This window comes from Cardiocondyla obscurior, linkage group LG01 (assembly GCF_019399895.1).
Source record: "Cardiocondyla obscurior isolate alpha-2009 linkage group LG01, Cobs3.1, whole genome shotgun sequence".
NCBI classification, from domain to species: Eukaryota; Metazoa; Arthropoda; class Insecta; order Hymenoptera; family Formicidae; genus Cardiocondyla; species Cardiocondyla obscurior.
This window is the reverse complement of record NC_091864.1, coordinates 8,110,558-8,127,424: the sequence shown is the minus strand read 5'-3', so window position 1 is coordinate 8,127,424 and position 16,867 is coordinate 8,110,558. Positions and strand designations below refer to the sequence as shown.

At 43.0% G+C, this 16,867-nt stretch overlaps 1 protein-coding gene across 7 annotated transcripts in view; it reads left to right on the top strand.

Annotated features, from left to right (window-relative positions):
• The window catches only part of LOC139102339 (SAM and SH3 domain-containing protein 1), a 253,641-nt gene extending 249,099 nt beyond the window's left edge, over positions 1-4,542 (top strand). For all 7 annotated transcript variants that reach the window (XM_070656222.1, XM_070656214.1, XM_070656204.1 and 4 more), the window contains one exon: positions 4-4,542. In XM_070656222.1, the coding sequence (XP_070512323.1) occupies positions 4-755 (752 nt within the window). In that variant the 3' untranslated portion in view covers positions 756-4,542. The remainder of the gene's footprint in view (positions 1-3) is intronic.
• Positions 4,543-16,867: the final 12,325 nt, after the last annotated feature.

Below are 16,867 nucleotides of genomic sequence, written 5' to 3'. Positions count from 1 at the left end.
TAGCGGGTAGCGAGGGTGACCTGGCCTCGAGTTCAGAGGGCGACGAGGTCAGTCGTCTGGTATTAACCTCTGGCCAGACATCCGGCCACTGTTCCCCGTTTAACCGACGGCAATTCCCACGGGACTCCGGTTGCTATGATGCGCACAAGAATACAACCAGTCGACGGACCATCAGTCCGGAATCAACTACAACGTCGTCGAAGCTGTCGAGGGAGAACAATTTGGACGGCGCAACGGCTATTGCGAAGAACGCTAACAGCACCGGCGCCGGGGACAGCGGTCTACCTGACGCGAAGGACGACTTCCATCCGAATATACCGATTACCGGGTCGACGACCGGCCAGAAAGAAAATCAGTTTGAGAAGTCGCCGCTTTTGCGGGGCGGTAATGTGCGGTACATCGCGAAGAGGGGCAATTTCGGCGAGACGGTCGTAATCGAGGACGCATGCGAGGGCGGCCAGAAAATAGGGGGCGGTATAGTGAAATACATGGTAGGTGGTACCGGCGATCTCGGCCTCGAAGGCACCGGCAATGTCACCGGCCTGGGCCAGCGCGGTTGCCTCAGCGAGAAGTCTAGCGATTCCGGGGTGAGCTCGTCCAGCATCAGCTCAGCACCGCCGCCCAGAGACAAGGTGCTTGCCACTGCCAACGCGACCTCGGACTCACCGACCAAGAACTTCGCTAGCTTCAGCAGAGCGTCGCCGACTTCCCAGGCCGGCAACAAGAGTCAGAATAACGACGGGAGCTACCAGTGAATAGAGCACCGGCACAATCGGTAGCCCGGCGGAGATCGCCGCGCGACTTTAGCTCGAAGGTAAGAGGTACAAAAGTAAGGCGATCGCGCGACTTTAACCGACGACGTAGCGGCCTTAGTTCGGATTCGAAGGGTTACGCGATCGTTTTCGGCGCCCTAACGATTCGTCCACGAGATACACGAGGCAGGATCGGGATCGACGAATATCTCGTACGTTTTATATCCAGCGAGAGAGACGTAGTTCCCGAACGAACGATCCTGACGAGCGTACTTGGCGACACTTCTTCCATTTCAGACGACTCGCGGAGCCGCGGCGAGTGATTTTCAAATACGCTGCTAAATAGGTAATAATTGACACGTCCGCTGTGTTCGCTCGTTGCGACGATTAAATGTACGCTCAATCGCATCTCGATTTGAAATATTTCACGAAGCAATATCTCGTTTCCTGTTATTGTTGTCGGCGAAGTGCCGAGGGTCTCGCTTCATTTGATAATTCTCGTCGCAAACGGAAGCTCTAATATCTCTCGATGTAATATCCCTCCGATATTAATGTCGGAGGGAAAGCATTTTATTACTCCGTATCTTTGGACGGGGGAAAGCGCGATGGGAAGGAACAGAGACAAGAATTTCGCGAAACGAAATTCTAGCAGTTGTTGAAAGAGCTCCCCGGAGCATCGACGAAATTTCTTCGCGTTTTACGTTCGCGTCCGGTCCAAGCGAGATGCATTTCGAATTTTAGCTGCCGGCATCTCGATACCGCCAGGTCAGATCGCGCTTACGTTTAGCCGTGTAATTAACGATAGGAGAATACTATGTGATACAGTAGCAATATAACGATCGATTACAATCGAATAGCTAGAAGAAAGAAAAAAAAGAAAAAAAAACAAGAAAGAAAAAAGGTACGACGACCGTCGTCGCGATCCATTGCGTACAATAAACGAAGAGGAAAAAAAAAAGAGAAATACAAATGAAGATTCCATGCAACGTTATGCGTCCGTTTTGATTTCGCGTTTTATCTGTTGGTTTCATCTTCGTCTGGGACGACCTCGCGATTAATCACTGCAAATACTATATAGTTCGTCCGACGAGCTTTCGTCACAAAAAAAAAAAAAATAAAATAAATAAATAAAATAAAATAAAATAAAAACTGCCAACGTTATCGAGTTCTCGTCTCTCGGCGATCTCTTATCGTATATTTTGGATTCGCTTTTTGCACGTTCGCGCGCAGAACGAGACGGTTACACGAATCACCCCGAGACACTCGAGGCAACCCTTTCGCTTTACGGCGCGCAAAACTCGTGAGGATCCACCTTACGCGGTAACGGAGGAATACGGATTATCACAGGATGCCTTACGAGCGATTTTTCCACTTAGCTTATTTACGCGACTTTTTCGACGAAGATACCCACCCGAAATATACTCGACTCTCCGCGAGGAAGTTCGTCCTCCCGCTTTGCTTTTACTCGCGTATGGTTTTTTACGGGGTGCCGTGGACCCGAAGCCACTACCCCTCCACGGGCACCGATTACGCCGCACTTTCGACACCCGGACTTTGCTAACTTATTAACGACCGACAATCCCCCATCGTCGATGCGACTCCGTCAGTTCGTCGGCACGATGGACAAACCCTGTACATGTGTGTATATCTCCACGCCGCGGGAGGCAAAACGTTGAAAGTTACAGAGATTTTGTATGTAAATAGATAAGTATTATGCGTAGGACTTAACGATGTTTTGTATCGACCTTCGCCCGTTTGCCAAAACTTAAAAAAAAAAAAAAACTATAGACTATACGTATCGCGATATACGCCGCTATATCGTACCGTTGGACTTTTGTGTACATCTCTTGTATAGTGTAAAATCATAGATGAATTTTATGAGACGCGGGAGAGCAATCAAGGGAGTCATGGGCGAGAGCGGATGCGAGAGGTGCCGAAGGGCCCGATGGATAATAATAAATTATAAGTAATAATTTCTTGCCGTCTGCAGCGACGGCACGACGAAGCGCATTATTAATTAAGGTAGGAGAAAAGAAATTTAAGCACACGAAAGGAACGCGCGCCCGCCGCGAACGAACGGTCGGAACAACAGCTCGCGGGAGCGATCAGTGGTATTGAAGGGTTATCGCGATGTCATATTACGATAAATAATCACGTTAATTAATTAAAAAAAAATTATATATATATATATATATATATATATCTAGACAAAGAAAATTTAATGGCTATGGTGACGAACAAGTATGATGTGTTTAACTGACTTAGATGATCGAAAGATAATAATTGGCAAATAAAGTGATACGCATTGGAACGGAGCCAGTCGTACCGAAAATTCGATTCAAGTCGAAGCGACGGCTCGAAATTACGAAAGCTACCGTGATTTCAATCTTTCCCGTATCGTATGGTATATGCCGTCGCGATAACAGCCTGTTGAAAACGTTTCGCACGACACACGTACTCCTTTTACACAAATATCGCCATCCACGTAACGTAGAGGCGTGCTTCTTCTGCAATGCCACCGCGCTACGATCGTACCACGAGAAGGCGAACCGGAGGAGGCACAATGAATCGACCCCGATCGGCCCGGAAATCGGCTGTGATTAGACCGAACGAGTAGTCGCAAGTTGCTTCCATCGACGTCGAGATTGATTAATGCGATTAACGCTCGATCGCGGCCGCAGCGTGCGATTTTCGTGCCGAGACACCGAAGTTTTTCGCGATATCGAGATTTACGTCGCGTCCCACCCGCGCGTAAGCTCCCATCAGCGGGTACTTTTTTTATCGAGTTTGTGCGATGATCCGACGATTCGTGAGAGAAAGAGAAAGAGAGACAGCGCGAGAGTGAGAGTGAGGTTGCTGGGTGGACGTATTCGATAAACGGTACGTCGATTTCGGTGATGTCTGCTAGTTTATCCGTTCCATCGAGAGTACCAACATATGTAGAGAATGAGTGAAGTGGTTGTTATTAAAGAGACGACCGAAACGGCGCGGAGGGATGAGAGGGATGATTGAAAATTGAGTATACGTGTGTGTACGTGTGCGCGCGAGTAAGAGGGTGCAGGAGCAAGCGAGAGAAAAAAAAGAGTAAAAAGCGAGAGGGACGACGCGATGTTAAATTTAGTGACGAGTTTATGAGAATACGAATAGACACGATAGTGATTTTATTTAGCTCGGGAGAAAGAAAGAAAAAAAAAAATTACGCAGCATTTGATGTAAATTCATTCTAATCGTAGATCCAAGGCGCAGTAATAGAAATAAATAATTTAAGCGTACCTTAAGGAAGAAGCAAGTTGTTGACGAAAGGCCTATGGCGTCGCCTTGCACGACCCCCCGAAAAAAAATAGAAAAAAAAAGAAAGAAAAAAAAAATAACGACGGCGAAGCGATCGCTTAATACAATAGATAAATTTATTCGTCGATCGAGAGAACGGCGCGAGAGCGCGGCGCTTGGGGTCGAATGAAATTAAGCGTTTACGTAGCGGTCTAGTCCATTCTTCTCGCGTGATTAACGAATATGATGTACATAAAATAATAAAGCGATTTTAAAGAACACAAACCGATCTAGAGAACGGCGAGACGCGGCCCGCCCGCGAGCTGGCGCGCGTCGGTCGTACCCTTTTTATAAGCTGATTTTGTATTTATTAATTAATTGCGGGATTTATAGATGGTCAACACACAAGTCACACGTAATTCTCATCGTCCTCTCGGTTCTCGTAATAATTTTCCAACGATAAGTGTTAATTTATTGACTGTGAATAGAAATAAACGATGGAAGAGATTTAAACGAGAAACGTCTCGTGCTTACGCGTATTTCATTTTGCGAGTATCACGCCCGGCAAACTTCCGAATCCATAATCCGCCTCATTATCCTTCCAGGAGACAAAGGAGCGAGCTACACCGGTAAACGGTAAGTGCTTCATTAAGATAACATGCATAACGTAATCTCAAAATCCTTGCGCGCTGAGCTAAGCAACGCTTAATTGGCTGCTAAGATTTTAAAACTAAACGACAGAAAAGCATTAATAGCCCCGACGTGCAATTAATGCGCGAGTTGTTAATTCATATTAGACTAGCTTACACGATTTCGTATTTTATTATTAACTGCTTTCCTATTAAATAAAGCTAAAAAATCAAAGCTTCTCTGAAAAGGAAATTGAGAAATTTCTTTCTGAATGTAAAGAGGAGTTTATTAAAACCTTGGGAGACGGTCTTTTCCTTTGATTTTATTGAAATTCTTTTAACTTTATCGGAAAGATGTGACGAACCTTTTTGTACTACGATCCAGTAATATATTGATAATTATGTATATCTGGGTCGACTTCGAAGGATTCAATATCTTTAATATAAAATATTATCTAGGATACAATTGTAAATTAGTAAAAAAATAATTTTATCTATTACCTATTCTTTATTTTAAAAAAATTAAAATAAATTGAACGAATAAAAAGGTAATTTTTTAAGACCATATATACATTTAAGAAGGAATTTGCATTTTGCGGAGAAAAGAGAAAAGGGATTTTCACGGCAAACACGATCAATATGCCGCGCTTGTTTACGTTCTTCGCGAGATATTATTCATAAACCCTTTGAAATTTATTCACCCCTTTCATATGCATAATTACCAATATTTCGCAAGCTGCGACGGTTTCGCACACATGCCGAATCAATCGTTCAATTTTAAACAATGCAGATCGCGTAAGTCGTGATAAAATTCCCGAGCGGACAGTGGCTTTCTGCGCGTCTTCTTTTCGCGGTCGTCGCTTCGAAGGAAAACCTCCGCTCAAACGGAATAATTAGACGGTTTCTTATTCGATTAACGAGCTCTGCTGACGTTAAGCGTCGCGATGTCGTTTCATAAAGTACGCGACACCAACTCCCGCTTTAACGCTGCCACGCGGTGCCATTAGCGGGAAGAAGTTCCGGATGACGAACGACTTCGCGTCCGCCGTTGGTAACTCTGGCGCTCGCAAACTTCGCGCTTTGGTTATCTGCCATTACTTGGAAAGATCCTCTTATTTAACTATCCGCTTGCTCGCCCGCCGTTGCTCGTAATTGTGGAAACTCCGAGAAACGCAGCCGTCTCTCGTTGCACCGGAATCGCCCCGACGGTGCGATCGTTATTCCTCATCGCTTCTCGTGGATTAAATTAAATTATAAATGTACATTTTACGCATCGGTCCGCAAAGAGCTTGCCCACTGTCTCTACGTGCAATTAAATACCATCGCGGCCCGCGCGCCCCGTGCTGCTAATTGGAGATAATTAATGATAGAATCTCACGATCTCATTATCGCGTGCATTAATTGACGTGCAAAATTGTTTCCGTTTAATTTTGCCGACACATTCTTTCCGCGACGTCGCCGCTGGAAATACGTCGTCGGCGTCCGAAATGTTTTTTTCCGACCGACGTTGTTGTAACGAGATGATCGCGGAACGAAATAAGCGGATCTTACCAAAAGAAGGTACGACGATGGGCATTTAGTAATGTATGTAAATGCACCCTCCGAGAATCGTTCCGAGTGTTACGGCGTGTACGTGTTCATTCGTAAGCTTTATTTCGTACCCCAAGGGACAGTGGGAACTTTTAGTGCGCCAGATTATGGCGGTAATAACTCGACGAGTTTCTTTGCCCGCGACTCGTGGTCCACGCGAGCAAATTCTTCATCCCCCGGGGGGTGAGATCTAATTTAACTTTTAGGGCCGCGCGTCGCGCAATCACGACAGTTTCTGGGTAATTCAGCCCGGCCGCCATGAATTCAGTTACGTATCTTATATTACCCGCTTCGTTACATCTCGTCTCACGCAACCAGGGGAAAAAATATATATATATATATATATATTTTATGATACTAGAAAAAATAGCGCGTAGCACACTCTATGTTTTAAGAGACCCCTTTTTCAGGCTATAAAAGAAAAAGTCATGCGACTTACCAATCTGCTTCAGCGGAGTTGTCGAACTGCCGGTGACTGTAACATAAAAAAGAAAATATTAATGTAGACATGCCAATGTATCAGTTAATAAAATTAATAAAAAAAAGGTAAAAGTTTTTTTTTTATAAAAATTTTATTTAAAAAATTGATGCTTACCTAAAAGTTGCTCCGCCGATGCAGGATGCCCGTCCCGGGCCTGCTCCTCCTCTCAGAACGGACCTCCCGTCGGAGTGCTTTCTCTCACACTGCCTGAACCCCGCACTGCTCACTTGCGAACAAAATGCCTAGATATATGAAACAAAAAGATCACCTCAGAGTGATGAACGCGTGTGAGGTTATAACTTATTTTACAGAAATGAGATACACTCACACGTGCTCTCCTCACACGGAGGATGAGGAGGAGAAGATAGTTCGCGTACCGGGCGGTTTTCGTTGCACGCAATACGCGAATGAGTCTTACTTCCGATACGGAGACACGTGCTTGCTGTGCCGTGCGTAGTACGTGTGTGCTCGCGCGACCGCTAGAGAAGGACAAAGCGAGAGTGGGGGTAGTGGGGGAATATTCCTAGCGCGCGGCACGTAGGCTCGCGCTCGCTCTCACCGCCCCTCTTCCCGCCTCACCTCCCGTGCCTATCTACTATACTACCCATATTCGTTACTCTCGTTCGATTTAATTGTAATATTAAATTAGTATGTCCAGACGAAGTCGGTACTTCCACTAGGTCATCCTCGATCTCGAAAATCGCGAAGACCGTCTTTGCTTGGACATATTAATTATATATTAAAATTAAATCAAACCTCAAAATCAAAATCACTTGACAGCCGACGTAAACTCTCACTTGGCGTGAAGCAAGCCAAGCGAGAGAAAACTAATTAACGTTGGTTTCAAGCGGTAACAATTTTTTAAGGTAGGATCTCACGATACGCCGCGTTGGGGTAATTTATTCGCGACGCCGAATGTCGCTGCCTGCAGATAAAGCTCGCGATATTACAGATCGGTCCATTGTTTGCGCAAAAATCAACGTACGTGAAAGAAAGAGCCGCGAATTCCCGAACGATTGAGTCGTTCCGGAGAGAGACGCATATCTCGTCGTTATCTCAATTGTGCGAAATTGACAACGGCGATTCATCGCCGTGATTTTAATAATATAATCGAATCGCCCGCGTTTGCTGTGTTCCTTTGCCAAAAGATTTATCGCGCCGAAGCTGCGCATATATGTATTGCGCCGCGCCATAAATCGCGATCGAACATCCACGCCGTTCGTCTACCCGAGCTCCGATCTCGGCGTTATCAGTCGCGCGATCGGGCAAAACGATCGGTTATACTTTGCGCGGGGACTTTTGCGTTTCTCGCACGCCCATAACAACCTTAATTACTGTCCACGCTAATGAATCAAGCGGGGAGATATCGCTATCGGCACCGCGCATAACTGAGAGCCGGACGACGAGGCTCCGTTGCGAGATTACTTTGCACCCGAGGCGAGATAAAACCGGAGCGGTCTTTTCTTTTTTTTTTTTCTTTTTCCCCTCCCTCTTTTCGCAACCTGCGGGGCGTTATGTCGAGAAAGCCGCGATCGGTTCATCTATTTCTATATTAGAGTCGGCGAGATGGATCGTAAATCACGTCTCCGCGTAAGCCTGCCGTACGTGCCACCCTAAATAACTACATTCTCTGTGGTATTAATGAAAGCATTCCGATCGCCACAGATTGCCAATGGAGGTAGCTAATATCCAGTAATTGCAGATCGCCTTCTGTAACGACGATAGCCGCCGGGCATGCAATATGATTTCGCGATGCGATGCTCGTAGTTCGTAGTCGTAAGTTACGGACGATGCGATTAACTGACGGGAGGATATCGTTAAAGCACGGCTCGTCTGATGTAACTATATTTTTTTCTATCTTTTTGTTTTTGTAACACCTGCAAATACATTTCACGCCTCCGGATCAACGCGTTTGATATTATTTCTCGTATATTAAAAAATAATAATATGCATATAAAATAACGTCTCAAATAATCAAACTACATTTTCAAGTTGAAAGGGAGAATAAATTACAACTTGAAAAAATTTGCAAAGATAGTGCATTTTTGTAAGATGCGCGAGCTATTTAAATTGCAAATTAATGAAATAATATTTAGTTGAAAAAATTGCGTTGCTGCAAGAGTTTTTTTTTTTTTCTTTACTCCGGTACGTTTTATGTAGGTACATTTTTTTAATGCAAGTACATTAAAAAAATTTTGCAATTTGTAGCATCAAGACTCAAACATTTCTCGGGTGATATCACGCATATTATATGTACGTTATGTGTATTTGCAAATATTTGCTTGTTTCGTGTCTAATTCGTTATTATCGGACTTGGAGCTATCCACGATAGGTAAGTACCTGAAATTTACATAGCTTGCCGACTAATTGGACCCTCAAAGGCGGAATCCTAGTAAACTTTGATAACTAGCCGCACCTTGTTGAGCAACTATTGTTCTGCTCAGTTTGCGAGCAACAAGTTGGGCACTGATAATTAGACAAGTTAAGACAACTATGACCGTCCACAATCGTTAGCCGATAATAGGATTAAACGTACTTACACGAAGTGCCAATATAGGCGACAAACTACCCTTCGCATTTCCCTCCTATTATATATTATAAATAATACCTTTAACCTTTCCCTTCACTTTGAAGATTCCATTAAACGTTACGGAACGAATGTTAAGTACATCCCGTACATGGCATAAAGAAATGTAAAACAGTTACTCTTAAAGACCCAAAACTTTTTAAAAATTTTATTTAAACATTAATTATTAATAATTTTAATAACCGAGCAACGTCGAAGTAAACATTTATAGAGACAATAATAAAAAATCATTTTCTATTAAAATTGCAGTTTTATATTTTTATCTCTAATCGTTATATGTAAATTAAAATTTTCTTTCTCTTTTATTTCTTTTTACAGTTCGAATAAAAAATGTTTACTTTAATAAATACGGAGCTCCGAGCATACAACGGAAGACGTGCGAGCGCGCTTGACACTTGAAATATCAATCATGTACGCGGCGGGGCTCATCATACATGAGATATCGCGTCGCGCGTCCAAAACGAAATTCTGCATACGTTGAATCATGAACGAGGATTATATTTACTTATGGCATCCTGTCTCGCAGTTTCTCGTTTCTGGCAGAAACAACATCTCATTAATATCGTGATAGGAACGTAAGGTCGTCTATGATGGATAACGGGGAAACTCGGTGCTTCGAACCGTTACCGCGATACGTAAAGCACGCTTCGCAGATCTAGATTAATAGAGCGCTAGATGATAACGCCGCGCGCCGATCTCAACGGAAGTAATCAGTATGCACGCTCTCTCGGCACATATCGCTAAACTCACGTAAGAAGTTAACGCGAGATCTAAATCTGCTTTCGGAGTTTTGAAGCTTCGAAAGTCAGAAAAAGATTCGTATATTCAATCCGATTCCTAGCGCGAGAGACGGCCGCATAGTTTATTCTTATTTTCTCCTCGCTAGCTATTTTCTTCTCACCGACGCCGTATACGTTTACGGCATGTATGCTAAGTCCTCGCGTCGCTGCTTTTCGCGAAGGTGAAACCTAGCCGCGGGATATTCACGCGATGCACCGCGTCTTATTCTACGCGAAACCCTCGATAAACTCGTAACGAGAGAAGATACGCGTGTAGTCGCTAGCGATTTAATGGCGAGATCGTTACTATCTTTATTGCATAATGAAAAAATATCATTGACTCACTAGGTAATACGTAATTATATTTATTCTGTGCAAAGCATGCGTGAACGCCGTGCACGCGTCAGAATCAATATGCGAAGACGTTAATTTGCACGCGTTGAAACCGATGGCTTTAAGTATCGATTCGATTATTATTCAGCCACTTACGATAAGAGATGCGTCGTTTACGCTGCGTGATTCGTGTGAGTCGGGGTGAGAAACGTGGGTCGGTCGCGTTGAGCCAAGGTTGCGATCGGTGAGAAAAAAAATCTACGGGCCGAATATTTTGCGATACATTATTTCGAATATTCACGGCTATACAATAAGACACTACCGGGCTTCCGCTTCAGGCTACCGCGTCTTTTGATTTTATTCGCTCTATCAGATTTTTCTCGATGTGTATCACGTGACGAAACTACCGCGATACGAATGGAAAAGTAATGATATTCGAGCTTCGCGGAAACGGAATATATGATATCACGGACTTCCGTGTATTCTATTTTTATTCGATTTCTCACTGGCGATTTGACATTTCTATCTTCTATATATATATTTTTTTTTTCTTTTTCTCGGTTACCGTTTTGCCTTCCCGGCGTTTTCGGGTATACGCGTCCACAATGTGAAACGTAAGACAATCAGAGAGCACGCGGACCGGATACCAAATCAGGGTATGCAAAGAGACGCGGGGGGGGGGGGTTCGGTTGATTTCCAGCACGCTATTTTCGCGAAACACTAGAGACGCGGAATGCCAAGAATGATGCTTGGTTTCTCTTGCTATCGATAATTACATCCGATCTACGTTAATTAGTACGCCGTTGGTTTTAATTCCAAGTGGAGCGTCGATATCCACCGTGTCTAGTACGCGCGAGCATTGTACGCGATTGAGAAGTCGCGACTCTAATTAGGCCATCTGAGCCGCTGCTATTTTATTCCGGATAACTCGGGCTGATGTACTTAACCACGAAATCAACGGATACGAGGTAGATATTTCTGGTCGGTCTTGCGGAACTTCAAATAAAAATTGCAACAAAGATGTATAATTTATTTCAATAATTAAATCGCGCAGACTTTAAATTATGGAAACAAGCGTCTTTTCGTACGTGAGGAAAAATAAATCACGTTACAGAAATTAAAACGCAGCGCGAAAAGGATTACGCGGCTTGGTCTCGCTTGAAAGCCGCCAGCAAAATCAATGTACTTGCTCGATAGTATTTTCATTCTTCCATCGATAAACGTTCGCGCTGTAAAGATTGCGCGCGTTAAATACAAACCGGTCATTAATAATGTAGAGCGTGGCACGTTTAACGCTCTCGCGACCATAAATTCCGCGACGGGAATGGCAGTTTATCCGCGGCAGTCGAAATCTAATTTATTTCATGACTCAAGCACATGGGGGGAAGGGGAAGAGGGCAATTAATCGCGCGCCCGCGGTTAGCGCGCGCTAGGAACAAGAAGGTGCAGCATTTATCGAGCCCCCGGCCCTCGGCACAGAGATGAAATCGCAACCCGGCTTCCTTCCGCTCTTTAAATCCTTCTTTCGCAACCTGCCGGTCGTGTTAATAAAGCGAAGATTTTCCGTCTACGCGTCTCGCATTCGGAAACGGCGCGCGGGTAACTTCCGGCAGCCACGAAGGGAGCACGTTCCATCAACATGAATAATTATCCCCGCGCTCAGATATTACAACGTCCCGCGAAACTTGCTGATGCGGTGTATCAACTGCAGTTTCGCCGTGCCGATAGATTCGCGCGGCGCGTGCTCGGTGTGCTAATTAATTATTACGTTTTAAGGACGGCACCGACATTTTCGGAGCACACCCCGGGTTCCTCCCCGCACACGTCCAGCCAGTCACGCCAGCGACTGGCACGACGAGCATCAATCCGTGCATTGTAATAATACAATGTGATATCCAATATGCAAGGCTCGTCGAGTACTACGAGCGTGCCATTATAGTGCCATTACGTCGGCGAGACGTAAACTGACAACGAAATAGAAATCTTTAATGGTACCGTTCTGTATCGCTGGATGGAGGAACGGACACACGTCCGTACAAGCCCCGTCTAACAATTTTCGTTTATTCCCGAGTCGGCGGATACCCAAATGTGCCCGGGGAACATCAAAGGGAATGTTACGATACGAGGCAGATGCGAAGGGTGCGGCTGCAAAGGATATGCCGAAGTACGTTCCTTACGTCATTTCGCGGTGGAAAATCACTCGGGGAGAAAGAAACGATTTAGGGAAAAGGGAGTACTCTTAGAACGCGCTGCATGTGCATTTTCCATTTTTCGAATAAAAGCTAATTTTCGCTCGCGCCGGTATTTTTCCCCCTCTTCTCTCTTCCGCCCTCCTCGCGATAGAACGAAACGATTGAGAAAATAAATCTGTTGAAAAAAGATTGAATTCAGATAATAAATAAATACTTGCATCTGCAAAATTATTAATAATAAATGCTCACATAATTTAGAGCGATGTAATTAATAGAATAATTAATCTTTTATCCCTTCGTTAATCAACAACAAAATTTATTTTTACAAAGCACGTATTACCGCGATTTAATTAATCAACGTTCAACATTTCACGTTCATTTATTTATCGAAAATTGACTATTTTCTTTTTACTAATTTATTATTTAAAAACTCGGTCTCGTTACGCTTGAGATATTAAAGTGACGTTTCAAAATTTAATTTTTCTCGCAAAATGTATATATATATATATATTTTCTTTTTTTTTTGTCAACAAACTCCACGCGCTTTTAACAGACTCGCGTTCGTATCCGAGCTAGTTTAGTATAATCAGCAAATTAGTCGAATTATCGATCTCGTGATGACAGCTCCCGGGCGCGAGTACACATAAGCATTAATTAGTAGGAGCGAGAGTTACCGGAAGTGCGGATGAGCCTGTCAATGAACAAGCAGTCTAATTCGGCCGCGCTAGCGTTTTAGCGGCGACATACGTGCGACACACTCGTGCGAATTTCCCATGTGAGAGCGTAGACACAGAGCGCAAGTGTACACAGAGCACGTAAATGATACATAGCGTGAAAACGGACGTATTCACGAAAGGACAAATTTGTAGTACAAACTTCCCGTTTCGTGTATTGTAAAAGAGGGAATTGCGACCTCGCAGAGGCAAAACGGCGCGCGAGTCGGCAAATTATAATAAAAATTCAACTAACTCAATATAACTAATATTTTTATAGTACCCGAGTGGAAATTTGTCTAGATAATCTGATTTCGCAGCTAGCGATCAGATCGCACAGATTAAATATATTTTTTAATTAGTGACTGGCTTGGTACTAGCCATAGATTACAAGAAAGTATTATTCTATCTTCGTAAAGTGAAGCTGTCATTTAAATGAAAAAAGAAAAACAAAATCCGTTTAGTATCGATCGTCTTATCTCACTGTCCAGCGCGGACCGTGTTTCTAAATAGATGTCTAAACGTTTTTTGCCTCGGACTTGTTTACTGTTTTGCTCTAACCTTACGCTCGACTGCCGAATCCGTCGAAGCAACCGGTTCTTGCCGTCCGCCGCCCGCCCATCCTTCACCTTACGAGCTTGGAATGCGAGGACCTGCCGGCCAGATGTAAACACACGCACGTACTCACACTATCGCGGCGGTCGACTGCCGAATCCGTCGAGGCAACCGATTCTCGCCGTCTGTCGCCCGCGTGTCCTCCACCTTGCGAACTTGGAATGCGAAGATCTCCCGGCTAGATGTTGACACACGCACGTACTCACATTATCGCGGTGATCTGCGGGTTCGACGACCAGCGAATTCGGCAGTCGACCACGCGTTAGATAGGTCAGGACGCGCAATAAACTAGTAATGCGGCGAAAAACGTTTAGATATCTAGTTTTCTAGATTGCTGGATAGTTTTGCTAGACAGTCACGAGATGAACCACGAATTGGCTAATTATTAAGTAACGGTGGAAATTAATTTCCACTCGGGTAATTCCACGCGGTAGAATTAACAAAAAAAAAATTTTTTTTACGTATAATTAAATATTCAATTTTTTTAAATTAATTTTTAATAGATTGACATTTGATTGACAATCGCGTTGTTGTTTGAGAGGTTCAGAAATTAAACTGAATCGAAATCGAATCAAAATAATAGGGTAGTGTGACGAAAAAGACGTTGACAAAGCTGAAGTGTCGCGTGCTAGTAACGGAAAAAAAAAAAATTATTGTCCCAACAATAAAAAAAAAAAAAAAAATCTATTGTCCTGATCGCGTGGAATAAATAACTGCTATAAAGCTTACGTTAATTTGTGACATAAATAACTTTCATGTGGCGATTATAGTATATTTTATACCACCTCGCACCTCGTCGGTGCGAGGTGGTATAAAATACCGATATACCTTCGAAGCAGGGCAATTTATATATCTTAGGATAAGGTGGAGACGATTTTTTTCATCTAGAAAATCCACTGCTCGCGTCGATAACCACTTATCCCTCAGAGGAGCTCGGCTCTAAGATGATCCGAGACAGTCAAGAACCTTGATACGCGTGCCTCTAAAACTGCCAATATTGAGACAGGCGAAATCCTCGGGAAATTGGTTCATTTATCGCGTAACATCACACCTATTACGCGCTATCATCAATCGGGTAACTCGGCAGTTAAAGTAACGAGACTTATATTATAATTCAAAACGTGAAAGCCGTATTATCAATTGGTCGGGTTTTTAATTGACGTTTATTTAATTTGTTTTAATGCCGGTAAAATTGGCGATATAGGAAAAGAATGTTTAATTTGCAATAACTAATCGATACTGATGAAGCGCTTAATTACAAACGATATCATATCACAATTAATTAAATTACAATATATATTGACACATAATTCTCTTATTTTAATTAGAAATTAATTAGAAAAAAATATATATAAAATTTGAAAAAAGAAATAAAGAAAAAAGAAAAAAAATTGCGTGCCTTTCAAAATGAAGTGTACGAAATCAAGTAAGTTTTCAAGAGAAATCGAGGGAATGATATTCGTTTCTTTGTAAGTAACGTTAGCTTACTTTGTTCATTTCCGTTCTTGACAAATATCCCGTATCTTTCCGGCGACTTTTTTATTAACTCAATCCAGAGTCTCAGTGGACGAGTACGACAAAGCGATCTCGTAATATCACCAATTGAATCCTCGTGGATAGAGTGCAGCGATTTGTAACGGGATTTTGAAGCGGCTGTCTTGCTCGGGCCGGATAATGGCGTACGGATTTTTCAGACTGACTGAAATCAGGCAGTACTGAAAGGAGATTTTGAAAAGGAATCGCTTGAAACGCGAACGAAATTGCAGAAATTGTGCAGACGGCAATAGAAGATGAATCTAGTATCCCGTAAAAAGAAAAAAAAAAAGAATAAAAAAGAAAAGTATCCCATAGGCGAATATTTTATCTAACACGTTAATCCAGACAGATTTTTCTAACGCTCTAATAATAGCTCTCAAATTATAATTAATAATAAATACAATTCTCCCCGTCGAGAAATTTGAGTATTTCAAACCAGATTAATAATTTCAAATAATATAAAGTGCATTAATCTATCTGGAAATCCGCACCCTCTTCAGACGATTTAATGAAGAAAGCACGATAATTAACAACAACTAAAATAATAATAATGATATCTCCAAACTGATTAGCACAAGACACACCTGAGGAGAGCACTCGTGGTGACTTCGCGGCTCAAAATTACAGTCGCGAGAGACCCGGTGAGGACGATCGACAAGGATTCTAACAACCGCGCGGAGCACCCTTCGTAACCATGAGAGCTTTTTAATTAAAGCGCAATTCTACCGGCCTCGAACCTTCACGAATTTCGGCTTACGAAACCGGCGAGAGAGGAGCGAATGGAAAACAAGATATTTTCACGAGAAGTTGTCACAGTCGCCGATGTATTGAGAAAAGCATCCTTGTACGGTGGAGCGTCTCAAAGTCTAAGGATCTTCAAACCGCCGTGTCATTGAACTTAACTACATCTACGTCTGCCTCGTCGTTACATTCGCAATGAAACTCTTCCCTCGGCTCAATTTTTGTCGTTCAAAAAATTTTATGTCAATAAAAGACATCGTGTCTAGTAAATAAAAGTATTTTTATACGCTGCGATTTTGTGGATCGAATTCTGAGCAAGTTTTAAGAAGCACGACAATTTGGATTAACGAACTTTGTGCGGAAATTTAAATAATCAGCAGAGAGACATAAAATATTCAACGTGTGATGCACAAAATAATAAATACGATCGTACGCACGTGTGTAAGCTCGCACGTGGGAAAATTATAAATAAATTTATATTGCAACGCATTAAAATTTTTTTTTTGTTTTTTTTTTCTTTTAATGGCGAGAGCTAATTAGAAGAGAGCGATGGCACCATCCTACAGTGTCAGTGCCATGTGAGCATAAATCACCGTGCGCTCACTCGTCGCTGTTTTCCAGCGGTTCTCTGGGACGAATAAAAACGTAT